Consider the following 27630-nt stretch of genomic DNA (forward strand, 5'->3'; position numbering starts at 1 on the left):
CACACGGTGTGACTCTTGGGGGTGATCCTGTGCAGGGCTAAAGGCTGGACTCGACGATCCTTGTGGGTTCCTTTCAACTTAGCATATTCTGTGATTCCTTTATAATTCCACTGCATTTTTGACCATGGTTGGACCATCTTTACTACCCTACACAGTCTGGAGGCTGCCTGCTATCTTTCCTTTTGTGTAAAGCTTTCAGAACCAGCAAATGAAACTCAGCCAGTAATGCATACAAGTAACTATTTCAGAGTTGGTAGAATTTAACACAAATTTTAATTGCATAAGAAATGTCATTTACATTCAGTTTCTCAAAGATTGTAACTGTAGTAGTATTAATCAACATCAATAACATATAAGTTATTTGTGTTTTACAGACTGTGGCCATTTCTTGTGCTGGAACAGTAGTCCTGTTGCTGATGCTTTCTCTGGAGTCTTTCTCATTTGTGTTTTCCTCTGCATTTATTTGCAGGAAATGGCCAAACAATGTGAGAAGGATTTTGCATATATTTGTAGCAATAAGTCTGAAAAGCTCCGTTGCCACCAGGGCTCTAGAAAAGCTGTGGAGAGGTACAGGGAGTTGCTAGGCAACACCGCATGGCCACAGATAGTATTTTTCTTTTAATTTATTTATTCTTCAGTTTGAGTGTGTCCTGCTTGGAGCAATTTGGGTAATAGTTAAGCAAGCACATAAAAATCAGAGAGTTTTCAGGAGTGGAATAAAGGAATGCAATATAAAATTGTAAGAAAGAAAAACTCATGGCACATAATGAAACAGACCAAGAGACATGAAATAATTAGTAAGCACTAGGGGGAAGAAAAAGTAAACAAGCATGAGGAAACAGGGCAGGAGAGAAAAAAACCACCAAATTATGAAAACAACCCTAAAAATGGGGCAGTATGGAAGAAAATTCAAAAATTGAAAGCTCTAACAGTGTATGCACAAGGAAAACAGGGAAACTGCTATGTAAGAATTAAAAGTCAGATAAAAATGGCTTTAAGAAGAAAAGGGAGAATTCTGGTAATTGTGTTAAAAGATAATGATTTTTGTTTCTTTTTGATTTGTATCATCCTGCTTTTCCTATTGCTCTGTTTGCACATGTGCAATACTAGTAGTATCACTCAGGAGCTGGGTACTGATTATTAAGTCCAATATGTTTTCCAGAGAGAAAAAATAATTTAAAGTAATAGTTTCAGTGTTATTTAAAATTAATTCAGTGTGTTTGTTTGAAAATAGTCTTCTCAGGTTATTGCATTTTATTGAAAAAGTGTGGGTGGTTAAGTAACGATACCAGGTTAACTCTGGTTTCACGGAGGGAGTGGGCTGTTCGTACTCTCCACATTAAGCAGGGGCAGGTCTGTGCTGTGCAATGTTCAGTAAACTGAAAGCCCTTCACTTGCAATAGTTGGAGCATTTATAGGCTTGAGTAGTGTAGCCGTGTGAGGAAATTGCTTTGACAGAGCCAGCCAGGCTGAGAGGCCTATTTTATCAGCTGAGCAACTGTGCTATGTAGCCCAAATGTCTTGAGCACAGTTTGTGGGACCTGAAGAGTCCTAAGCCAAACTGAAAATGAGGAACCTTGCATCACACTTCTCTTGAGTCGTGGCTCTTCCATATGTCCCTGCTTGCTTGGGAATTGCTGGGAAGGTGCTGGTCTAGTGCTTTGGGGCATACTTGTATTTTTCACCTTAGCCTGAATACAGCAATTTTTAAGACACTGACAAGGGGAATACAGTATTCTAAACTGTCTGAAGGCAGTTCAGAAGATTTTGGGAGAAGAAAGCTATTCAGATTGAGACATGAAAGCTTCCAAAGGAGTAAAAACCTTACAAAGAAGACAGTAAATGGGGCACAGCTAGAAGAGTGCATAGTGCCATACTGATTTATTGAGTAGTTAGATGCTCTTCTCGCCAAGATGGGTAAATAGAGTTGAGACCTGAGACAATATATTTTTCCTGGATGTTATTTTCAAGCTACATGTGAATCAACAAAATTGCAGCAGCTTTCTCCTAATGCTTTTTTGAATGCCCTGCTGAAATTAAACCTTTTTCATTTCTGTGTTTAGGAAAGGTCTTGTTCACGTGATTTCTTACAGAAAATAAGTCAATACCATTTATTTCCTTAAATTTCTATTGGAAGATTCCAAAACTTGTAAAATGCGCATGATATTTTATTACAAGGGTGATTATGCTTATTTGATTAGTTTGCTATAATTTTTGATTATCCCTATGTTTCTTTAGTAGATGACACAACAGATGGTGGTAACTTCAGAGGATCTGCAACCATTGTAATAGCCCCGTACCTATAATCTTCTGAGTATTTTTTGAAACAAGTATTTTTACTGTCCTACTTTGCTGTTCCACACCCACGCCCTCTCCACCAAGACTTGACTTTCCATCTTCTTAGCAATAAGTGTAAGCTTTGGTTTTGACTAACTTGGCTTGATGCATGATATTTCAAAATATGTAGTTATATTGACTCTTACAGTTTTGTAGTTCTTTCTGCATTCTTATTTGTGCTTTCCTGTATAGTGTTTTTCTTTTTTTGCACTTACATTTGTTTCTTCTGACTGTGTATATATTACAGAATCAGAGGTTGCTCTCTTACTGTATCTGCTGCAATAAGGTATGAGATACCAGTCAGTGCTAAACACAGTAATGATAAATATAGTAGTCTTTTCATAATTGTTTAACTTGCAGTGTTTAGAACATAAAGCAAAAGCTGCACATGCAAGCAAAGCAAAATGAGGAATTCATTCTGTCCTTCTCATGGGCAGGCAAGTGTTCTGCCATCTCCAGGAAAGCAGGGCTCTGTCATGTGTAACAGTGACTGGGGAAGACAAACACCATAGAATCATTGAAGCTGGAAAACACCTCCAGAATCAAGTCCAACCTTCAACCAAATACCACTAAACCATATATACCAAAGTGTAACTCCAAACCTCCTTCCTTCTTCCCCTAGCTTTATGTTCTGAGCATGACTCCACATGGTCTGGGATATCCCTTCAGTCAGCTGCGCCCACCTGTCCTGGCTCTGTCCCCTCTCATCTCCTTGTGTACCCCCAGCCTCCTTGCTTGGGGTCCTGACTCTGTGTAAGCACTGCTCAGTAATGTTATCAACAATGTTTTCAGCACAAATCCAAAACACAGCCCCGTACCAGCTGCTGTGAAGAAAATTACCCCACCCAAAAGCATTTTTTTTAAAGAATCTCATGCCAAACCCATGAGAAATAGATAAAGCAGATTACCTTCTGTAGAATTGATTGGGAAATTTGTGTCCTGTTATTTTTTTTAATATTGAGGCAACCACAGGGAGCTGTAGTGCATGGTGAACGCAGAACCATGAAGAAAATGCTCTCCTGGGACCTGTCTAAAAAATACTGTTGTTAGAGAATAAAATGTGCCATATAAGAGATGAGAGGTGGCATCTTGGGCTGAGGAAGTAAGTCTGCTACATGTAATTTGCTTTTATTCTACCACATAGGGCTGGGCCATACTGTTTCAGGATGATGTTTAAGCATTTTATTGTAACTTTAATTTTTGAAGAAAATTGTATTTAATAATTCCTTAGCTATGCATGAAAAATAAGAGATATCCTGTAAGTTAGTACTCTCAAATATGTGGGGTTAATTCCTTAAATTCTTGGCCGTTTCGTTTCTGAAACAGCAGGGGCTTTGGGGTATGTGTTCTTCCTTATGCACTTTGTTGAAGGTCAAGAACATGATCTTTTCCTTAGGAGTACAGTTCTACCTACATTTCAAAGATTCTTCCTTTTTTCCCAGGTTATGAGCTCTGTAAATGTTAATTCTCAATATGAATCTGGTCTTTACCTGTGTACTCTCATTTTATTTAATCTCGTTGAGTCAAGGGAATATTTGCCTAAGCAGAGTAAAGAATCCCAAGGGAAAAGCAAGCAATGTTGAGGTATGTGAAAGTAATGGGAGGGGAAGAGAGTACATAATTTGGGATATTTTTCTTAGTAGTCATTAATTATATTTTAATTATCACGTGGAAATAGTATATTTAGAAAATACTAACATTGTAAATTACATTATATTAAGAATAGTGGAGAAATGGAGTTTTCAACCATCATGGATGGATCCCAGCCAGGATCTTAACCTTCTGCGGAGGCTCTTCTGTAGTGCCCAGTCTCTCCAATAGGAAAAAGGCAGGACTACAGCCATATTAAAAAGAAATAGTATTTAGCTGAAGTTTGTCATAGTCTGAGAGGATGTGTATTGCCCTGGCTACAGAACCCTATCCCATACAGGGAAGCAGTCTTAACAGTGTTTCTTCAGATGCAGAGGGACCAGCAGCTTGTTGCCCTGTCCTCCCATTCATCTACTGATCCAATTTAACATTTGTTCTAGGAAGAAAGAGAAAAATGTTAGAGAGGCAAAGGTTTTCCTTTCCCCACCCTCAAAGTTTTTCTGTCTTTTAAAGCTGGGTCACAAGAGAAGGAGCATTATAAATAGTCCTGTCTAGTAACATCACATGCGTTCTCACTTCCTTTATTATTTCCAGTTGTGCCTCTGGTTTCTTGCATATCTTTTGTAGCTTTTTATTCTTTTGAGTTCTTTGGTCTACTATTCCTTGTGTTGCATGCTTGGTCCTTTCAGATTGTCTTTTCTTATCCTTTCTGTATCACTACTATCTGATGTGTTATCCATTGCCAAAACACGTGGTGTCTGCATCTGCTCTGACAACAGCAGGTTGAATGCAAGCAAGATACCATACCCTTATGTGAACATGAAGGCTGTGATAAATTTGCCACTTGAATTTTGTGCGTGAAACTGCATGAAAAGGAAGTTAGCAGTAAGCCATCTCAGGCTGGAACACCCTTCACAGCCCCAGTAACATTGCAAACTAAAGTGTTAAATATGTTTAACAAGTAATTAACTTCTATATGATTACCTGTCTTTGAGGATTAAATGTGCCATACTTTAAATCAGGAAAAGCTTAAAAAAATTCAAAAATTGTCTGCTTTCACTTCAGAATTCCAATTACATTGACAGTATTCTGGCAATTAAATAAATACACTTGCAGTTTCAGAAAATGGCATGTGCATCAGAGTTTCCTGGTATCAATCCTGCGTTAACAATATATTCCTTGTTTTAAAGAAAATGTGATACTTGCTTTTGAGTTTATATCTGCACTGTTTTAGTCCCTTAAAATAATATACCTCTAAAAAACCCTGAGAAAATTAACATGGCTATGCTAATTAGGCATTGATTACAAGCTCCCACAATTCTGTGTAATGTTTTTTCTATTGATTTTTATTTCATTAGTGACACTCAGGCTGGTTTTTTGTTGGAATTCTGCTATTTTTGATGTACTGATATCTATATTTTTCTAAAAGCTTATCTGGCCAATATGGCTGTATCACATAATGAAAAAAAATTGTAACAAATGTTCATGTATTACGAATGACATGCTGTCAAATGTTATGTAAATACCTGAGGGCTCAATATACTTTCTGCAGATATTAGGAATATATATGTATTTTTAAAAAAATACCTATTTTTCCTTTGAACAGCTGGTGAGGAGTTTAAAGCTGCTTTTCCCCCCTCTTTGGTATAATAACCCCTTAAGAATGAGTCATAGCAAATAGGAAGAAGGAATTTAGTAACCCAATATTGCAAAGATCATAATATATTACAGATACAATCAAACAATCTTTTTACTTGATTAGCCTTTAAGAATGCTCTTAGATAAAACCCTTTGGCAAATGGCATCAGTTTTGTTTAGTTGCTCACTATGAAGATAGTTTAAGGGGGCTTCTTGTATGGAATACAGCTATTGGCTACTGAATAACATTAGAATAAGTGCAATATATTTAAGTAATTTTGCCCTATAGCAGATGGGTACTTAAGACTGTGAGAGAAGATCAATGGAACCATTTAGCTTTTTGTGTTGTTTCAGTGTAGAAAGACGCCCTGTTCCAAATCAAGAGAGGAGTCTGCTAAGAATATTTAGGTTTCGTTGGAATACAGCACAGTATTATATAAGCTCACATCAAAAGTAGTAGATGTGTTATTCCAAATTCACAACAATTGACTATTAGTTTGTTTTTAATATTTTCTTTGGCATGTAATCCTGTTTAATTAGATTTTCCTCTCTCTGTTGTTTCAAGATTCCGTAAACTGGAGTCTTATATACCAGCTGCTAAAGCAAGAGTTATTGTCTAAATGATATTCACAATGAGTATTTGGAAGGTTTACAATTATACCCTTGCTAATAAGTTGTGCTATTTTCCCCAACAGTTTTAAGTGCTAATCTTCAGAAGGCATTTTAAAATTAGCTAAAATTCTGTCAAGAGATTTACAAAAATTGTTAGCATGAAGATAATTATGTCACAGTCCTTGGACTCCATCTCTGATTGTGTGCATAAATCAGAAAATGTCAGCTGTGTTGTCCCTTAATAATTATCCTTGCAGCAATATATTACAGATTAGATTACTATTATAGTGTTGCTTTAGGTTTATAAAACACAGTTAGTTATTTCTAAAGTTTTCTGCTGATGAAATAATTCACATTTCTAGAATTAGGGAGTATTTGTGTTAACATTTTATATATATCAATATGGAAATCAGCTTGCTACAATTTTTTATTCTCCTGAAATAGTCAGCTATTTGTTACAACTTTGTTAAAGGATATCACTTCCACAGTATGGCCAACACTTTTTCAAAAGAGCTAGCTAATGTGGTCAGCCTTGTGGCACTTAAAATTTTAAGGCATTTTTGGACCAAAATTTGAGACTCTTTTTATTGAATCTGTACAGGATGCAGGTATTTACAGTAGATTCTGTAGGTCCCCAGCAGTTTTGGTAATCTGTTGTTGGAACCTACTTCTTTAAACATAACTGATTGAGATATCAGAGCGAGCAAGTAAATTCTTCAGAATTTGGACCAAGTTATTTCATTTTGAGGACTCAGAAATCTAGGTACAAATAGATTTAAAACATTAATTTAATAAATTTAAAATGGCTGCATAAACAGTAGAAAATTAAGATACAAAGTACACTGTAGGAACATTTTTCAGGGATTATAAAGGAGAAAATAAGAAAAAATAATTTTTATTAGCAGTAGTAGTAAATACAAACTGAATAGGTGAGGACTGCTCTTTCAGTTGCTATACTTTCCTTATGTTTAATGCACAGAATGTTTGGCAGTAGAGATGTGAGATTTACTCAAGATTTCTAAGATAATTCTCTAAAACCATGTGGAAGGATGAATTCCAAGAATTCAGCAATCCTGCTTGACTTAAAAACGTCTTTTACAGAAGAGAGCTAGTGTTTTAAGTAAGGCTTTTAATTTGGCACTGTATCAACTAGCATAAGAGATCTGTCTGCTCAACCTCAGTGCTTCAGGCTGCCTTAGAGTAGGTCTTACACTGTTGTCAGGGCAAAGGACTTTATTTCTCAACTATCTCAAAATGTGTATAGAGACATTATCTGTAACACTAACAAGTTTGGAAGTCTTATGTGAAGTATTTCAGGATAGAGGTAAAGTAGCAGGGATAGGGCTTAATGTGATCCCAGTCTCATTTGGGTGGATGGAAGATTGAGGGTTGATTCAATGGAACTGGGGTCATATTTAGCCCTACTGTATCACAGAATGGGCAAATTTGAGTTATGGTCTTCTCAAAACTCTGACTCCTATGCCCGTCACGGCAGAGCAGAGGCAGCAAAGCTTTTGTGATTTAGGGACATCCTCAGTGGTGACATCATTGTTTTCTGAGCTGCTTCTACAAACTTCTGCATTTGACCCGAGACACCAAATAAAGAACTGCTTTTAAAATAACTAAGTCAACTAAGAGGGCTTTTCCATCCAAGACAGAAACATATAAAAGAAAGCTAAGCTGATGAATATTTAGAGATGAGTTTTCAAAAGTACAGCTTCAATTTTGCCAGAATCCCCCAGGGTTTTTTTCTAATAGAGGAATTCTTCATTTATATTCTCCAGTTACTTGAGCCTAGATTGTTACTTCAACCATTGTCAGAGTACTTTGGACTTGGTAGTTGCTAATTTTGCCTAGACTGTTAAAATATTATTATAAAGTTTATTCATAATATTGTTATCACTTATAACTGAATCACAATAACTGAAAATACAGATTTGTGAGCAGTCTTCGCTCTCACAGCTTGTAGTTAATTTTATTAACAAGAATAAATTGTAGCAGAAAAAAAAATTGTGGTTGTAGGAGGAAAAGCTTTTCGATTTGTTTATCTTCCTTCTTCCTTATCTTCATACCCTCACTATTCTTGTGTCTCATTTCTGATTAGACATTTTACCAGTATGCTGTTGTGATGACACAGATAGTTGTGGATATCCAATCTACATCTTCATTTTTAACTAGCCATGCAAGGTCTCAAATGATAAATAAGCCATCTATTTATATTAAAAAAAAAATCCTTCCCTACTCTTGCTTTTTGTTACATTTTAAAAAATCAAAGTATTTATTCTAGATTCCTACAAGAAGCAGTATTTAGGCTTCTGTTTCTTTTTTACATGTAATGATATTTTGGCTTATGATATCCCTCACTGCAACTCTATACGGATTTTTCCTCCTGAACTTCTCAAAGGTGATATTTGTTATCATAAGTATGATAGATCTGCCAGTAGTGATAACATGTAGAGTGCTATATAATTATTGAATCATAAAGTTAAAACTTCTAGACTTGATCTATACTCCAAAAAAATCGCTTGGCAGTGAGCCACCAAAACCTGTTTTTTTCATTGCGTTTTGATTTTTTTACTTTAGCTGCTGCTCTAAATTAAACACCTTAGAGTTTAATTGTTCTTTATATTTAAGTCTGTGAAGTACTATGGGCCAAAACATACTGCCCTGTGTGAGATGTTTGTAAATTACTTGGTAGCATGGATAATAGAGTGAGCTCAATTTTTGCTATGGCTCTAGTACTTAAGAATGTAAAGCTCACCTTGGTCATAGTCTACTGAAATTTCATCATTTCCCAGACACATCCTTCAAAGTATTCTCATGCTTACAATTTGATTCATATTGGTGGCCTTTCTTATAAGCAGATATCCTTTCAGACAATTTACAAGTATAGCATGTGAGCTGATACTCAGACACATGAAGTGCCACCTACACCTGTAGCTATGCTTATATTTGGCGTTTCAGACATCCTTTTCTCTTTCCTCTGAAAAGATCAAGCATACTTGGATGACTGGAAAAGCAGTGGGTATGATCAACATTTGCTTAGTCTTCTGTTCAGTATATATGCAGCAACTGATGATACAGCTCTATGAGGTTATCTTCATGAGTTTGCTTCTGGCTAAGTGTTTAGTTCATTTTTTTTCTGAGTAATTCTGTGATTTGCTATGGTGCTGCTGTATCATGCATGAGAACTATTAGGCTGAAAGTAGCTGAGAAAGAAAATGTCCAAAAACTGTGTTCAAGTCCTTTCCTTTTTTTTTTTTTTTATTCTGGGTTATTTATTCATTTTTGAATTGCATGTGTAATTGAGGTGGGGTATTTGTGTGTGTAAGGCTACATGATCCCAGCATTGTTTTTAGATATAGTCCACCTTTGTTGTCCATCAGCTGATTAACACAGTATAATCTCTATAGACAAGGAAGAAATACCAACTGAACTTGTTTCAGCATTTTCCACATGGGCAGGATCACTTGTTTTAGCTTGTACAATATGGAGATTTATGGATCTATGTGCTCTGAGTCATCCGGCATTTCTACATGCCTTATATCACAAGGATAAAAGAATTGTGTGGTGCTCAAATTTTCAGAGTCTGTCCTGAGGAGCTGATGACACAGGATTGTTAAAATATGGACATTCTTCTTTTGGCAATTGGAGCAATATTCCAGATTATGTTTCCTTTGGCCTGTTTTCCTGGAGGATGGGAGATGTGATTTTGCTTGAACAGATACTTTCAGCTTAGTAATTATGAATCAAGAATTCTTCATTAATTAGTATTGGTGATTTGGATTTCTTTCATATATTTTAAATGACTGACCTGCCTGTATGTGCTTGGACCTGAAGGTCAATGTATGCTGACCTAAATAATGGAATACTTCATTGTAGAGCTTCCCTTCTTTCTTGTGCAATCCCTGTGAGTTTTTGAGTAGGATTTTGCTATACAAAGGGCAATTGATTGTAATATAAAGAAAAAAAAATATCACATTAACTGTGGGATAAGATTTACAAGCATAGTTTTTTATAAAGGAAAAAGAGATGTCAAAAGATGCAAATATATGTAGCTTTGTTAGTTTCTTCTGCTCAGAAATGTATTGTTAAAGCATTAAAACTTTGTATTTAAAAAGTCCATAATCTTATTTTAAAATAATGATAGTTTAAATGTTAATTGGACAAGCTAAAATATTTTGTCATTTTTAAGTATTTAATAATTTCCTTTTCAGTAATGCTTTTATAGCCTCAAATTGAATGTAATTATAAAAAAATCAAGAATCAATGCACGAAAGAAGTAATAAAAGGTAACTATTATTGTATTTATTGTAACTTTTTTTAAGATGTGATCTTCAAAATTAATTCAGATATTAAAATGGTGAAAGCAATATGACCAAATAATAGTGTACATAATTTTTTTAAAGCTGCTGCATATAGAGCCTGAGAACACCACCTTCAAGTTTCTTAGCAGTTACTCTGTTATGCTCGCAACTTTTCTTTTACACCCATATGGCAAAATTATGCCTCCCAGAGGTAACTTTTGGTATTGGACAAAGTTGCTGTGGAGAACAGGGGTAAGCTAAAAGCATCATTTATTGATGAAGCTCCAAAAGAAAATAAAAATCCTATGGAAGATACAGGTGATCAGAGAATTCTTGTTTTCTGCTATTTCACACTCACTTTGCACAGATACAAATTGCTGTATGTCCCAGCATCTTCTGAATCAATTTTACTGTCTTTGTGACAGCAGAAGAAAAGTATCAGGGCTCCAAAGTAATGGAACAAGTCACACATTTAGTAATAATTTACAGAATATAACTAAGTTTTGCTTCATTTATTGCCACAAAGTTGTTGGCTTCATATTCTTCTTAGTAATAGTGAGCTCTAATATGAAAAAAAAAACATGAAGGTTGAGGTGTCTATAAACTATTAATCTTTTATGTTTAAAAAATAAAATAGTAGTTAAATATGACTGGTTTGTTCCAACAACACTGCCTGTTTTACTGGGACGAAATTTATAACTTTCATTATAATTCCAAAATGCTCATTCAGGTTTCTGTTCTCATCTGTATGTGTATAGTAGTGTTGTAACCTCACATACAGATAAAGGAAAATTTTTTTTGAAATGAGAAAAAAAGTAAAAATTCTACAAATTTCATTATGGAACATTTAAGGTGATTTTCATAACAACCATATAATAAGATTCATATTTATTTTTGAGTTCTCAATGTCTTTTTAAGGACTCCCATGTAATTAAAACAGAATGCATAATTTGAGGTAACATAATATAAATGAGTTTTGTTTGCGTGATGGTCAATACTGTTAATACATGTACAATGGACTGTTTAAGAGCCTTACATGGATGTGTCGGTTTGTTGCAGAACTGTGAGAAACTGGAAAATAATTTTGATGACATCAAGCACACGACTCTTAGTGAGCGAGGAGCACTTCGAGAAGCAATGAGGTAAGTCTGGGTCACCATAGCAACAGTCACAGATGTGGTAAAGAAAGAGTCATTCTTCATTATTGGGGGAACAAATGAGTTCATTGCCACCATTCAGCTCTATTCTCTAAGGTATTAATTTGTCAGTGGAGAGGTTTCCCTTGAGGCTGTACTTTGGTTTTGAAGCTGCATAAATGTTAAGCCTGACTGCACAGTAAAAAATGTAAATGTTTAATTTGTTATTTAAAATGCTTAAGGGGTGCCTTGCTTTATATTTATACTAAATTGTGAGTGAATGAAAATATTGTTCATCTAAATTCTGTAAGTGTTAAAGCAGTTGTACAGTGGTATTTGAACAAACCTGTGTTTGCATTAAATTGGATTTGATTTTTATATATGTAGTTCCTGTGTACTCTGATTTTATCATCAGATTTGCATTTGGTTTAGATAATAGAATGTTAAAATCTGTCTAGTCTTTTATATATTGTAGAGATGTATATTTTGCTTAATATCCCTTTGTAGTTGCACTTAATACTTATTAGAGGAGGTTAAAATTAGTTAGTACATGAATCTTCTGCCCTCCTCACCTGCACTGTAGAGTATCGGTGTACAGGACTCCAAAGAAACTTGCCAGCTGCAGTGTCTGGGAAAGGGAATGATTACTATGCTGAAAGGTGGTGGAATGGAAGACAGATTTTCCTCAAGTAACTAACTGGGTAATCAGGAAGATGTTATTTATAGTATTATCTGTGAATCAGAACATTATAGTAACCTGTACTTTTAAAGGTTTTGAAATTGGATAATAAAATGTAATGATGCAAATACAGTGCTTCATTTCACTTGCCTGATATGAGAGTAAAATCTTACACTTGAACTACTGCAGCAAAAAGTAAAAACAACAGCAAAACCCCCTGAGAATCTTCTTGAAAAACTAAATACACCTATATGCTTTGTGTTCATAATCCCTTTAAATTTATGGACATGTCTGAATGATTTGATTTCATGATTCTGACTTATGGTCATGACTCTCTTGTCTTGTGTACACTGGGTGTTTGTAAAGGTATTCTGACTTGAAATGCAACCTGCCTCTTTGAAGCTGCTTTTATTACCCACAAATACTCGAAATATTTCAACTAACAGTGTTGCAAATAACTGAAAAAATAATGGTATTCATCTTTCTAATTGTGATTTTAGCTTTATGCTTGTTTTGCTTCATATGTTTAGGGAGTTTTCTTCCCGTGTGGTTAATCATCTGTGTGTATAAATCTTTTGTGTAGTTTCAGTAAATGGAAAGTGATTTAAAATAGTAAATGGAAAGTGATTTAAAATAAAGATCTGGGGGACTTTTGGCATGTGAAGCTACTTTGAGTATTTCCAACGAATCGGATTCCAACAAAAGTTGCTGCTGTCCTGTAGCAATGTTCAGGTTTGTGACGTTTTATGATGCATGACTCAGCAGAGATAATATTTTAAAAACTTGGGAGCTGACAGCTCTTTAGTGATCAACACTGAATAGCAAAGGGAGCTTTGGCATTTCAAAGGCCATGTTTCTGTTACAAAGACTGTGCAGAAGATTCTTGTGGTTCTTTGCTGTGCATACAATGAAAACCACTTAACTGTCTCATAAATTTATATCCTGGCTATTTCTGCTAGTGTGCAAGCCATTCTGAGAAATAGTTATTGATTGTGAAGTGTGATAGGTATTGTGTAGTGCTGGAATTCTCTTAATTGCAGTCAATATTATATGGTTGGTTGTTTTTTTAGTTGCCTTTTTTTTGAGATAAAGAAAACATCTGACTTACTAAATTAATACTGTAGTATGTTTTAATAACATACTAGAATGACACATAAAAGGTGCAAAATGTTAATTTAGAGAGGTATATGCATGTAGATGTACATGTTTTTCTAAATATGAATAAAAGGCACTTTTTTCTTCAGGCTGTACAGTTGTTTCAACTGCTCCATAGTCAGCCCATTTACAGTGTGGCTGTGTTTTTCTGCTTGGATCCCAAGATTACCTGTAGCATATGCAATTCAAGTGGTACATTTTTACAGATTGAAGTTCACTTTGCTTTCCCATTAGGAGAGTGGACATTGGTCCATATGTGGCAGGACATAGATTTGCTGACCTCAGTATGATGAAATACTTGCCTCGTTTTGGTAAGGGACACATGTGGAGAGGGTTGCACATTGCACAAAAGCACTCAAAGCATGTGGACATGAGAACAACCACAATGAAAAATCCTAGTTGGGTAGCTAAGTTGGATGTATGTAGATCTCGGATGAGCCTTAAGTTTACTGGGCAGTTTACCCAAATCGTCTCTGATTTCCCAGAATGGTACTACTGCTCTGCCAGATGAGAAATACAATGAATATTTTTCCCCAGTGCTCCTGTTTGGAACAAAACCTTCCATTTTAACTTCATCTTGGAGAAAAATGGTCAATTTAATATGGGTTTCAGTACACTTCCAGTCTGTAAGTATCACTGTGCTCTGCATAAACAAATACTAATATCCAAGAAGAGTCTTGTTTTCTTTCCAGCTCTTCAGTATACAAATTAAGGATTACATGAAAATTATCTTTCTTGTTTATGTATATAGTTATATGCAAAGTAAAATTTCTGAAGTGTTTTGAAATGATCATAAAGCCCATGAACTTTCTCTAGTTCTACTTTCCATGTTATTTTAGATCTTGAATGAGATAATAAACTGATAGAAGTTTGCCATTATTCAGTGTATAGAGTGCTATTATAAGAATTTGATTTACTTGTGATTGCATGTAAAATCATAAAGCATTCAATTCAGTTAATGTTTTGCTTATTTTGTTAAAGTACTCCAAATTTTTTATTTATTACTATATTTTAACGTGACTGTAAAGCTGAAGTAAACAATAAAAATACATTGTTTTTTTGAATTGGGGTTTATAAAGGGACAGACTATTGCTTTACATACATTGAATGTGTATATGAGAAATTATTTGGATATTTTATGTAGTAACTTGGCAGAAAAACAGCATAGCTATATACCTATAATGTCAGGTTGCATAAGTAGAGCACTGAGCTTTTGTTAAACAAGGCTTGATTTGTTTTTAATATATAATCACTGTGAAAAATCTGGATCTCAATCCTCAGTAAAGCTTCATCTAGAAATTTAAAGGAGCTTTTAGACTGGTTTATCTGCTATGAGGAGATAAGTATTTGAGGAGGAGGAAGTGGTGTAGCTAACTGTGTGCTGACACTGGTAGGCTTTTTAGAGGTGGCAAAATCAGCATGAAGACTGACGCAGTAACCATTCCTCTGGGGCAGTAAAGTAGCCTTAAGATCAAACAAAAAAAATAATGAACAACTCCCCCCCCCCCCCCCCCCCATATTGTAAAGTAACTTTTAGTAGAAGTGTGGCAGAAATCCAAATCAAAATATTAATATAAAATTACATGAAGGAAAGGTTTAGTGAGTTTACTGACTTTAAAAGGTGAAGGACAAATTTTAGAAAGCAACAGGCAGGTTCACAGGTGCATCTGTTCACTCTGTGTGTAGGCATCCATTATTGTTGTTAGCAAGAGGATCAGACTTGATGAATTTGGGAGGGGACTGTTGGAGATGATCTAAACCAGTGCTCTCCAATTTTTTTCTGATTGTGTACCAGCAAAATATTTTTGAGCATACACCCCCGATATGTGTATGGTTAGTATGTAGCACTGCTAATATTCTGTATGAGTTATAAAACACGCCCTAGAATAGAAATTAAAAAAAAATGACATAATGACTATCTAATTTTTTTTAAAATTAATTGTACAGAACGTATTTGCTTCCCATGTCAACATGGATTGTCTTGCGCACACTCTGCTTTGGCGATTGTCTGCACCAACTTTCCTGCTCTGAGCAGGGTCAGGGCTGTGTCCAACCAGGTTTTTGTATCTCCAAGTATGGATTATTCAAAAGGCTCTCTAGCCAAACATCTTCACAGCAAACAACAGAAAAAATCCAACAACAAACCCCAACTACACTCCCCCCTTTTTTTTTATAAACTGTAATTCTTTGTTTCAGCTCGTAACTGTTGTTTCTTGCCCTTTCACTGGGCACAAGTAAGAAATGTTTAACTCTGTTGTCTTTTTTCTGTCCCATCAGGTATTTATACATTTTGATAAGATTCCCCCCAGCCCTTCTCTGCTCAAGGATAAATGTCCCCAGGTCTCTCAGCCTCTTCTTGTGTGAGAGAACTCCAGTCCCTTAATCACCTCAGTGACCATTTGCTGGATTCGTTCCTGTATGCCTATGTTTCCCTAGTCCTGGGGAACTCAGCACAGGACAGCACTCCAGGTCTCTCACCAGCACTGGGCAGCAGAGAAGGATCTGCCCCTTCAACCCTACGGGTAATGCTGTACCTGGAGCATCCACAGGCTGGAGTGCCACTGGTCTTTCCTGCGAGGACTGACTCATGTTCAGCTTGTCCTCCAGGACCCCAGAGCATTTTCTGTGAAGTTGCTTTTCAGCTGGTTGGCTGCAACTGTACTGGTGCCTGGGGTTGTTTCTCCTCAGGAGGCAGGATTTCACTTGTGGGGGGTTTTTTGTGTTGGTTTTTTTTTTTGGTTGGTTTTTTTTTTCCCCCTCCTTCCCATGTGGTTCCTTTAGGCCCGTTCCTCCAGCCTGTCAAGGTCCTTCCGAAGAGCCACCCAACCCTTTGGAGTGTAACCACTCCAGTAAATGACAGATTGATTTTAACACTATACTAGTAATATGTTTTAGACCTGTGTCTAGAGTATGTTTCATGAACCTAGTGACAAATGAAGCTAGAGTATTTCAAACTGAAACATCTTATGAATCTAGTATGGCCATTGTTTACCAACCAACTGAGTTTATAAGGCATCATGGTGGCTCAGGACAGTGAGATATTAGTATATAAACAGGTCCTACCTGTAGTTAGGTATGGATTTAGTCTATCTTGTGAACATTGAGTTAATATGTGTGAAAGCTTTGGAAGAGAAAATTAAAGCTCAATATTTTTGTATAGTCTTAGTGTTGTTAAAGGAAAATTTAAACATGTTTGTTCATACTTGGAAATGAGAAAGGAAAGAGCAAGTTTGCTTATCTGTTCGAATCCATATAAAAGATCGTGAAGTTAATTTAGAAATTTCTTTTGCATTCATATATTTTCATATAGTTTTGGATAATATGTAAAAGGGACTGAGGCTTCAACTGTGATTTCCAGTTTTATAGAAACAGTTTCAGTTAATGATGATATTCACTGTTGTCTTGACAACTGTGTAAGCTGGGATTAGTAATAATCAGGCTTCTTTTAATATGGTCTAGACTCTCAGATGTATTTGGCAAATAGTTTCTATGACTGGGCAAAACCCGAGAAAATTGCTCTGTAAGAAGTTCCATTATTTCACAAGTGCTCATTAGTTTGCAGAGTAAAGGCTTGGAATTTAAAAATGTAAACAAAACCTCCACATCACAAACTGCAAAATATCTAGTAACCAACTTGTTAGGGGTTTGGCCTTATATGTGGCAACTACATCTTCATATTCTTGTTCTGAGTCAGGCAACTTGGTTTTCCCATTTTAAAAAGTATCATGGAGCTGTACAGTTAGAGAAGCACAGACATGAAGTATATGGAAATAAGCATAATGAAAGCTATGTTAAATGTATTCCTGCTTTCCTGTATTATTCTTACACTGTTCTGAGAGATGGGGCCAATCTCAGCTAAGTTGAAAGGGAAGTTAAATGAGGAGAAGTGAAGATTTCTGGGTTTCTCATCCATGTCTCAAAGATCCTCTTTTCAAAGAAATTCATGTTATGCAGAGTTGTAAGTCTTTTGAGTAGATTTCTGTAGTCGAAAGTTCTGGACTTCAGTAAAGCTTTTGATACTGTCTCCAACAGCAGTTTCCTGGAGAATTTGGAAGCCCATTTCTTGGGCAGGTGCTCTCTTCACTGCGTTAAAAACTGGTTGGATAGCCAGGCCCAGAGAGTGGTGGTGAATGGTGCTATATCCAGTTGGTGGCCAGTCACTAGTGGTGTCCCCCGTGGATCAGTGTTGGGGCCAGTCCTATTCCATGTCCTTATCAAAAATTTGGCCAAGGGGATTGAGTGCACACACAAGTTTGCAGAAGATCCCAAACTGGATGAGAGTGGTGATCTGCTGGAGGGCAGGAAGGCTCTGCAGAGGGATCTGGACAAGCTGGATCAATGGGCCAAAGTCAGTGGTGTGAGATTCAATAAGGTGAGGTGCCGGATCCTGCACTTGGGTCACAACCACCCTGGCAGTGCTATGGGTTTGGGGAAAGGTGACTGAAAAGCTGCCCAGTGGAAAAGAACCTGGATGTGCTGGTCCGACAGTGTCTGAACATTACCAGCAGTGTGCCCAGGTGGTCAAGAAGGCCAAAGGCCTCCCTGGCCTGGATCAGAAATAGGGTGGCCAGCAGGACCAGAGCAGAGATTGTCCCTGTACTTGTCACTGGTGAGGCTGCACCTTGAATATTGTGTCTGGTTCTGGGCACCTCACTGCAAGAAGGATGTGGAGGTGCTGGACTGTCCAGCGAAAGGCAGCAGAGATGGGGAAGGGTCTGGAGAATAAGTTGTATGAGGAGCAGTTGTGGGTGCTGGGGTTATGTCTGGAGCAAGGGAGGCTCTACTTCTATGAAAGTAGCCACTAGGTTTGTGATTAGTAGCTTATTTGAGACTGAGGGTGTAAGTAAACATTTATTTTCTGCTTTCTTCTATATTTACATTTATCTCCAGTGCAATCATTTGAATGCTGATTGGGGTATATTTTTTTGGGAAACGAAATATGATTGCTTCATATGTATTTAACAGAAGTGTGGTGCTTCCAAAATGCAACAACTCTTTGTTTCTTGGGTGACCACTTTGTGTTCCTCTGATGTATCTATCTCACCACCGCCAAACAAAGGCCCCCTGCCACAGAAGACATATTAATTAGTTAAACCACTTTGATATGTAGGCTTATTGATTTTGACCCTTATTTAAATTGCATTTAGATTAGAGATATTCCCTGAAAAAAAACCCTAAAACAAACCTGCAGAGATTTCTCAGACTGGAAACAAAAATCCCACAAAACTGTGGAATTTGGAGAATAAACATGTTCCCCTTAGAATTTGCCAAGATATAGATGTTGAAATTTTATAAATTTACCACATTATTAATAGTATATGGAGATAAGGAAATACTGCAGAATGTCAGTGTTGCTGGTTGCATTTGGTGTTGCATAGGTATGCGTACAGAGCATTAGAAGCACTTGGGAACTTTTAGTAATACTTCTATAGTAAAGATCTGTGTGGCTAATATAAATGAGTTTCAGTGCTAATTTGACTGTCATCCTTTAGTGTACGTTACAGATCAAACAGATTTTGAACATCACTTACATTGACCAAACATTAGCCATATATCTTTACTGTGCAAGACAGCTCTGTATAAGCATAGCTCTGACTGAACAAGCTGCTGAGGTGCTAGAAGCTGTTTAGTGGCCTTAACAAGGCACTGTTAAGCTGTGTTCCTGCGATTTTACTCTACTCTTTCTTGGCTAACTAGCTTTTGAGTCACCCACTAGCCTCTCTCTGGGGGCCCAACAGTGCCTGGGATGAATTGCTGAGATCTGGCCAGGGTGGAATAATTTCTGTCTACAGATGCTCTGCAGAGCTCTAACACCAAGCATGTGTAGGAACCTGTGACATTATTGTAATTATGGTGTGATAATTATTAGAGCTTGCATTGTCTTTCTGTGCCGTTGATATGGAGAATTAAACAACTTCATATTTCATTTTGCAATTTAAAAAAAGGTTCTAATACATGGCAAGTCCATTGTTTCAAGTCTTGGGTATAACTCACACTGAAAATTTTCTGGAACCAGTGATAATGCTTATCTTCTTCACTGTAGAATGTGACTGCATTGCCTTGTATATTTTTTAAGTATAAATCAAGAAAACTATAAAGTATCTTGTTTTGAGCTTGATTGTGAGATGGACTGTTCTGTTGAATATCAGCTTCATCATAAAAACTAGAATACATTTCAAATTTTATGTCAACTGATTGCTGCACATACAGTGTTCAGAATGTGTGTAATTTTTCATTTTTAATTTATGAATTTTAATTCTTTTGGTCCAGTGATAGGAGATAAAGTTAAGTTAGATTGTTTTCCTTTTATTCATGGTTTGGAAACTGCGTTACAATTACTACTTTTGATGACATACTGAAGTGTGCTTTGGGCGAGATCTTATACGAAGATTTTTGATAAAATCTTGTATGCTTTTCACAGTCTTTCTTGTATGTATTACTGTGACTGAATGATTCTTCAAGTCTGGTCTGAGTATGGTAAACACATTGTTGCTGTATTTGTATATGCCATTCCCAAGAAATATTTCAGAGGGGAGAGGAGAAAAAACTCCACTGTTTTGTCATTTCAAGAGAGGAGAGCCTGTTTTTGGTTTTGAACTATTTAGTTTTATGATTTAAAGAAAAGAATTGGATAACAGTCAAAATGTTTCTTTTTAGCAAACTGCAGGAGATGTTGTCTGATGTTGGTGGTGAAAGAGATTTTGAAAACCACTGTGGCAGATGGCTTACCACAAAGACTCCAAAGGTGGCATGCAGGGGGTGCAGCATCGTACCTTTCGGTGGCGAACAGCCACTCCTCTGCAAACTGTTAGTGTAGAAAATTGTACTACAGAATCTTGAGTTCACTCCATGGGTTCCCACTTCATTATTTTTTTGAATGCAAGGTTTTAAAATATTTCTGAAATTTGTTCTTTGCTACCATTAACAATAAGGAAAAATTGCTCTGGATTTCCAGAGAGACAATGTATACAATATGGACTACCAGGCTTAATACCTTAGCTTTATTAGCCTATGTGCTCTGTAAAAGGTTTTGGTTCATTAAATAAAAATTAAAAAAAAATTAAGATATGAGTGAAGGAAATTTGTTGGTAGTTTCACAGTGAGCTGTGGTTTTCTGTAGATTATTGATATTTAATATGTTTCAGGGCTTTGGCTGGTTTAGTTGGAAAGTGTGTTACACAATGTTAAACCATAAGAAAAGTCTGGGATGTACAGAGAAGCTGGGTGTTGCAGCTTTGGCAAAGGAGTCAGTGTTTTAATTGAAGCTGTTGAAGCTCACGCTGTTTTAAGTCATTAATTTAGTCTGTAGCCAGCCTACTGAGAGTACCACATTCCCCATTTCCTGCAGGAACTTCTGTTTTGTGTACAGGCAGAAACCAATCTGTCTTTACAAATGCTGTTTTAAAGGTGTCTGGACTTGTTTCTTCCCAGCCATTAGCTGTATTTCTCAAAAGCCTGAAAAAACATAATCTTTTTTTCCTCCTTTGTAGTGTCCTTGGGCTTTCTATTGCCATGGGCATCTTTGAGTATATTCTCTTTGGAGTTCAGGATACAAAGGAAAGCAAAGGGTTTGAAGAAAAGATGAAGTCTTCATTCAAAACTGCATTATTAGCTAGTGTCTTGGCATTATATGTTCATTGTGGCCAGGTTGTTATATATTCTGCTTACAGTGTGGTGCTGATTTTGGGTGGGCTAGAGATGATTTTCCTCATAGCTGCTGCTGTGGGGCTGTGTTTTGCATTTGTGCTGAAAACAGAGTTGATAACGCAAGGATGTTTTAGCTATTGCTGAGCAGTGCTTACACTGAGTCAAGGCCCTTTCTGTTCCTCTGATTTAATATCCCTGATTCTTTCCAGTACAGAGAGATATCAAATATGCCTGGATGTAAGTGGATAAAAACCCAACCTCTTTACCAAGAAGAATGCTAATCAGCAATACTGATAAAACTGAGTTAAGCTAACCAGAAAATTCCCAAGCTCCCACCCACTGGACCAAAACAAGATGGTGGCCGACCTCCCCCTGCCCCTTAAAACCTGGCAGAAATGGTTTGGAGGCTCAGTCCTAGAGTGAGGCTGCAGAGCTGGCACAGGCAGTTGGAGCAGTACCACACAATTAGCTAATTGGATACAAAATTTTACAGAAGCAGTTTTCCATCCTTATTTCTACATAACTTGGATAACTTTACATAGGAATCAGTTTCATTGGAGCTTGCTGTTGAGAAGTTGATGGCCAGCCATTTAAGCCCTAGACCACTGTAGGTCTGTAAGGGTGAGACCCAGAGACTTTCACTGCTAGTGCTAAGACAAGGTGGCTAAATTTTAGCACCTCTAGTATTGAGGAATGTTAAGATCTCAGGTAACAATTTGTACAAAGAAGCTGCTTGAGAAAGAACCTGTATGAGACAAATATAAGAGGTGTCATAGAGAATAAAGGAACAAACTTCTTGAGCAGCCTCTCCTGCCATCTTCAGTGCCTGGTACTGCTTGTCTAGGCTTTGCTTTGTAATATGCAGGGAATATTGGCAATGACAAGGTTTCAATTTGTATGTATTTAGCTTGTTCAGCCAATGTGGAGCATTAGTTCTGGTTTGATCTAGTAACAAAATTCAAGGGTTTGTTTTTTTTTTTTAGGAATAAAAAAAATAAATGTTTCATCTGTAAAATAAACACTGAACTGTTCTAAATATCACCATAGTATTGGACCCATTCAAATAAGTTTTGATAATAGATCTGTGTGGAACAGAACTTAATGGAAGGAATTACAATGTGATTTCCATCAGAATACTTACAAAAGGCATTGATTTATAGTCTGATACCATTACAATACAATAATCTTTTAAAATTGGTAAGTTATTTTAAAATAGTATTACTGCTTTTTAAACTTCTATTTATTAATAGTATTTAGTATTTCTACTTTTACTGCGTTAAAAATTAGTGATAACTATAATATTTTTAAGTTTAATAATTGATTGCTATATTTGTAACAAATATTACTTTTATTACTACTATTATTATTAATACTGTTTTGCCTACTGAAGATTTTTCCACAGAAGATTTTTAATTAGTATTAACCAAGCATTTGTTTTGTTGTTGGTAAAGTATCAAAAGAAGAAAAAACTTTTTTTATTAGTATGTCACAATATTTCCCAAAAGGCAAGAAAACACCTATTCTTCTTTTTCCTCTAGCTGATATGTCTTCCTGTTTAAGTAAAAGTCTTTGAGTGGCTCTTCTTGCTTATGTGTTTCTCTAATTAACAGAAAATGCACGTGAGCACGTGTAGGACAGTTGCTGTTCCCAGGGACCTGCAGTGACTTGCTTGGCTCATGGCTGGCTGTTCGCTCTTGGGCTGTGCCTCACAGTAGTCACACCTCAGTCTTCCCATTGCAAGTGCTCTTGCATGGCAACTGCTGGTGTTTAGCCCCTTTCTGTCCCAAAGGGTATTCCATTTTGGCTTCTTCTCAGATAAAATATTTAATTGGTGTGGAAATTGTTCTCCTTGTAATGAAAGAACTATACTGAGATATTTAAGCAGGACTTGTTATATATTTAAAAGAGGTCTGGGTCCATTTAATGTTTTCCACTAAAGAGCTGTGGCTGCATGGCTGAGTACCACTGACCATGTGGCTGCAGAAACCTAAACAGGAGATGTTTCTCGAATGCATCTTTCAGCCTGCACTGAGAGGCAGCTGCACTATTAGCAGCATCTGGTGTAACTTCTCTTTTTGTGTAGTTAGACAAGCATAGATGGCTCCTAGTTTCCCATTTAGTCATGAACTGCCTGTAAGGTGCCTCTGTGTCATACCCACTGACTCGTTAACATTTGCACAAAGGCTATGGGACAGCACATGCCCAGGGAGGGGGATTTGCTGCTGCTGCAAGTCCTGCTCCTGGCAGGTGAGCACTTCTGTGCTGTCCTGAGCATGGCTGGCACAGGAGCTGTGGCATGGAAGCTTCAGGGACATGGACATCCATGTTGGTTGCTTAAGCCTATGGGACTAGGATAGAAATAGGCTGAAATAAGCACTTTTCAGGAAGGGTTATGTCAGGTCTTAATGCCAGCTGTTTTGTTTTAGAGACCCTGCTGCTGCTGGGCCACACTGCTCATATAGACACAGTCATTTTAGGGTATCTTCTGATATTAGAGATGTAACTGTTCTAAGGACAAATTCTTGTGTGTTCAAAATCATGGGAAAAGATTGGTTAATGTTTCAGAGAGGAGAGGGAACCAGTCTTCACACAGTTGCAGATGAAATTCCAGATTTTTCTTTTTCTAATACAGGAAGCCATTTAACTTGCAGGGGCTATGCAGGTAAATTTTTTTGCCCTCTTTTCTAGTTGAATTAGATGTGTTTCAGTAAGTGTAAAACTAACTCCCTGTACTCCCTGCTTCTTTGTTCATTTTTTATTCTTTTATTCTACTTCGGTTCACTGGGTGAATGAAGACTTTACTGCTAATTTGGAATGACCTGAGTGATCTTTTTGTTGTTGGCTTTGCTAAACATTCTTTTGCCTGCTAAAGTAACAATGTCATAACATATAAAATTTATTTTGTCTTAAAACTGTAACTGCAAGCAGAGCTTTGAAATGCAACTTCTCTTAATATTTTCTATTCTATCATACTCATTTAATTCTTGATGTAAAACACGAATTCATCACTTTTGTGCTGGGAGTGCAGAGCCACAAGCTGATAATGGTAACTCAATGCTTGTAATATAAAGTGCTGTTCCTGTAGTGTGGTCCAATTACACAATAGTAAAGCAGGGATGTAACACAGCGATGCTGCTTTCCTATTTGTTTCAGTAAGTTTAGCACAGCGGGAAACATGGCAGTCTGCCAGGGTAATGCGTCAAGCTTACAGTTGGATGGAAGTGCAATGGAAATTATTCTAAGATTTCGCATGCTGGCTAATAACTCTTGCTGAATGTATGTGACAATTGTCTTATGAAATGCATTTGATGTAATTTCTTTGCAAAGATTTTATATTTTAATTTTGAGATGTTATGGTATTTTAGAGATATTTGAAAAAGTCTCTGTAGGTGCTACATTGGCAGCATTGTAGCTTTAGTAATCAAGTACACTCTATACGATTAGAGATCAAGTACATTCTTTTTTGCAAAAATCCTGTGAAATCAGAAAGAACTACTACATTAATTTGGTCAAATTACATACATTGTTCTTCAAAAACGTCCCATTTTTTGAGGAAAAAAATGTCTAAAATATAATCTTAACTGCAAATATATGTCAACAGAATGTCTCATTTCTTTTTGAAGCCTAGAGAGTAATAATCTATCAGCCATTTGGCAGCTGGAAGAAACCAGAAATGTCAAGGCATCTCTTTTGCTAGTCATTTTGCTTGAGATGAGGGAGTTGGATAGAAATCAGTTAGAATTTTTGCAGTTGGTCTCATTTTTGACTTGTTTTCACATTGCTTTAAAGCCATTCCTCAAGTAAACAGGAACCACTGTTGTACAGTGGTAGTCAACCCACCACAACTGTCTTAAAGATACATTGATATTCTTTGCAGCTTTAAATAGGCCTCAGCAAAATACAGACATTTAAAATAGCTTGGAAGTGAATTTATAAACTGCTCCATGGTATATCTTTGTATGTTTCAAGTGGGGTGAAGAACAGCCATCATTTATGGCGTATTAGCAAATAGTTCACAATTAAGGAGTTAATCTTTAGCCTCATTAGCAGTCACTGTACAGAGGTTATCAGTGCATGCTAAAAACAGTGTTGTGTTTTCATTTTGTGAACCACAGAGAGCTCTCAGAGTATATCAGTTAGTTTCAAGCAGGTTATTGAATGCTATCATAGGTAAAAAAAACCAGTTGTACTGCACCTGGTTTTCTGTTATGGTTATAAGTTAAAATTCCCCCATCTCAGGCTTTTTTTTTTTAATCATCACTTCTCATTTTTCAGTCAGAAATCTAAAAAGAGCATCTGACACCTCTTGGTCACAGACATGTTCTCTGTGCTAGTAAGTTTGGGCTTTTACAGTAAAGATAATAATTGCTGCTAGTGTTTAAAGCTTTCCAAAAATCTTCAGTTACATACATACATACAGGTCTCATGAGGCATTTCTGAATGCCTTTGGCAGCACTGATCCAGCAAATGGAAGGTTCGTTGTCCCTGGCATTTGTTATTCCATGAGGTGTGTTTGTTCCAGCTGGTTGGAGTTGTTTCAGCACTGACACCTGTAGAGTGTATAAAAGAAAAGAGAGTTGATGCACAGGGGTTAAAAAGCCATCTATCAGGCTTGGCCCATGCTCCTTCAGGCAGAAGTAGTGTCAGGTGGGGGGTGGGGGTGAAGGGGTGTGGGGGGGTGGGGAACAAAAATAAAAAGAGCACTGAGCATCAAGACTCTGCACAGGTCCAGCACTGCAAAGAAAATTGCAGACAATTAATGGAACTGAAAAATCATTACTGATATCCCATAGTAATTTCTACTAGCATCAAGAGCACCAACAAATTCTCCATGCAGTTAATTCTTCATGCAGTGAACTTCCTGACTGCAAATGTGTGTTGTGTATGTTGTCAGCATTTAAGGGTCCTTGAGCATGGGAATTGGCTCACGCAGTGAGGAGTGAAAGAAGAGGGTGTGTCAAGTGGATGAGGGTACATGCTGATTTGGGCATAGGGTATAGGATTAATTCCTGGGTCAGTAGTGATAAAGATCAGAGTGCCTTTCTGATAAATAATTGAGTAGAGGGTGGTCACAATTTTCCCCTCAGCAGTGACATAATTTGGCATAGTATGTGCCAATATTTAATAAAGAATACACATTTGGGACTGTCCAAGCTGGCTTTAGGCTCTTACAGCTGCTTCCAGAGCTCTGAAAGCTCTATTTTGGATTGTAAAAAGCAAACAAGCAAACAACAAAAATAAACTCCAACAAAACAAAACCAAACAACCACTGAACCACATTTGAACTTCATCTGTCCGGGGTTTTGGGGACAGCAATCACAAAAACGATCAGTCAGAGATAAAGATCAAAACCACAGAGCGACAAAACACACTTGTCCCTGGATATCCTAGATCAGAATATCTGCTCAATGCCTTGGTTTGCTTTAATGACTAGGGCTGACACTGAGATGGTGCTGTTTTTTCGGTAACAAAACTCCAGCTGAACCACTGAGTCAGTATATGTAATATGCTGGGATTTTATTTTCACCTATCTCCTTACAGACAAACATACAGCTAAAGAATATTACACTATGTGTTTCTAATGCTATGCAAATGGGCTTGAATTAGAAGTGTAAGAAAAATCCAAATTCTGTGAAAAAAAATAGTATTTTTCTTTAATCCAAAGCCTGCTGCACAAAGCAGAATGACTGTAACATTTAAACTTGGTATTTTTGTTTTGTGTTACTAATCAGTTGTAAGTTTCCTCATTAAATTTCATGATTTAATGTTCTCCATACCTTTGGTTATTATGGCACTGAATTTTCACTGGTAAATTTGTGATTACTTCCATGCATTGTGTGGCAGTGTGTTATCTTTTATATTTAGAGTGGAATTCCTCTTTGACAGTAGTAGTATTGCAAAATATTGTTGCGGGTTCAGGGGGTAAAAGGGCTGTACCTCTCAGATGAAGTGAGAACTATTTGTGAAAATATAACACACACTATTGTTGTCTTGTAAGTGTCTTAGTACTGTATAATTGCTTTTATATTTAAAAATACCATTTGATGATTAACGCAGTAAATTACTATGAGAAGGAAAAGGCAACTTTCAGCTTTTTTGTGTTGCAAATTGGTTGCAGTTAGAACAATGGATCAGTGGCACTAAATATAACCTGGTAGTTTGCTCATTTTATCTTACCTTTGCATTCTTTCAGTGGATGGATAGTGGTCAATTAATACCTTTAACTCTATTAATTTTTCGTTCTATTAAAAAAGCTAAAACGGTAGCGGGAAGGATTTTTTTTCTCATCTTTTCTGATTGCCAAGTTATTTGTATGTAGAAGGAAGATTCTTTTGGTATAATCAATCTGCTGCTACCCATTTTACTGCCAAGCATTCCTTCTCTATGGTAGCATAATGTTACCTAGGGAACAGCTTAAAGCTGACACATACAGTGGTGCCACAAATTAATTTCACAGTTATCAGGATATAGGGTGATAACAACAACATGAGCTACTGTGAAATTACCATTGTTCCTATTGAGTTACAGT

The 27630-nt window shown here is 36.7% G+C and overlaps 1 protein-coding gene across 2 annotated transcripts in view; it reads left to right on the plus strand.

Annotated features, from left to right (window-relative positions):
- Positions 1-27630, plus strand: part of DPYD (dihydropyrimidine dehydrogenase) — a 343167-nt gene that overhangs the window by 33581 nt on the left and 281956 nt on the right. The window contains exons 1-2 of one of the 2 annotated variants that reach the window (XM_071565408.1): positions 10451-10469; positions 11544-11626. In XM_071565408.1, the coding sequence (XP_071421509.1) occupies positions 11622-11626 (5 nt within the window). In that variant the 5' untranslated portion in view covers positions 10451-10469; positions 11544-11621. Of the gene's footprint in view, positions 1-10450; positions 10470-11543; positions 11627-27630 lie in introns of those variants that run through there. The other variant, XM_071565407.1, reaches the window with a different exon arrangement.

This window comes from Pithys albifrons, chromosome 10, assembly GCF_047495875.1.
Source record: "Pithys albifrons albifrons isolate INPA30051 chromosome 10, PitAlb_v1, whole genome shotgun sequence".
Taxonomy (NCBI): Eukaryota; Metazoa; Chordata; class Aves; order Passeriformes; family Thamnophilidae; genus Pithys; species Pithys albifrons.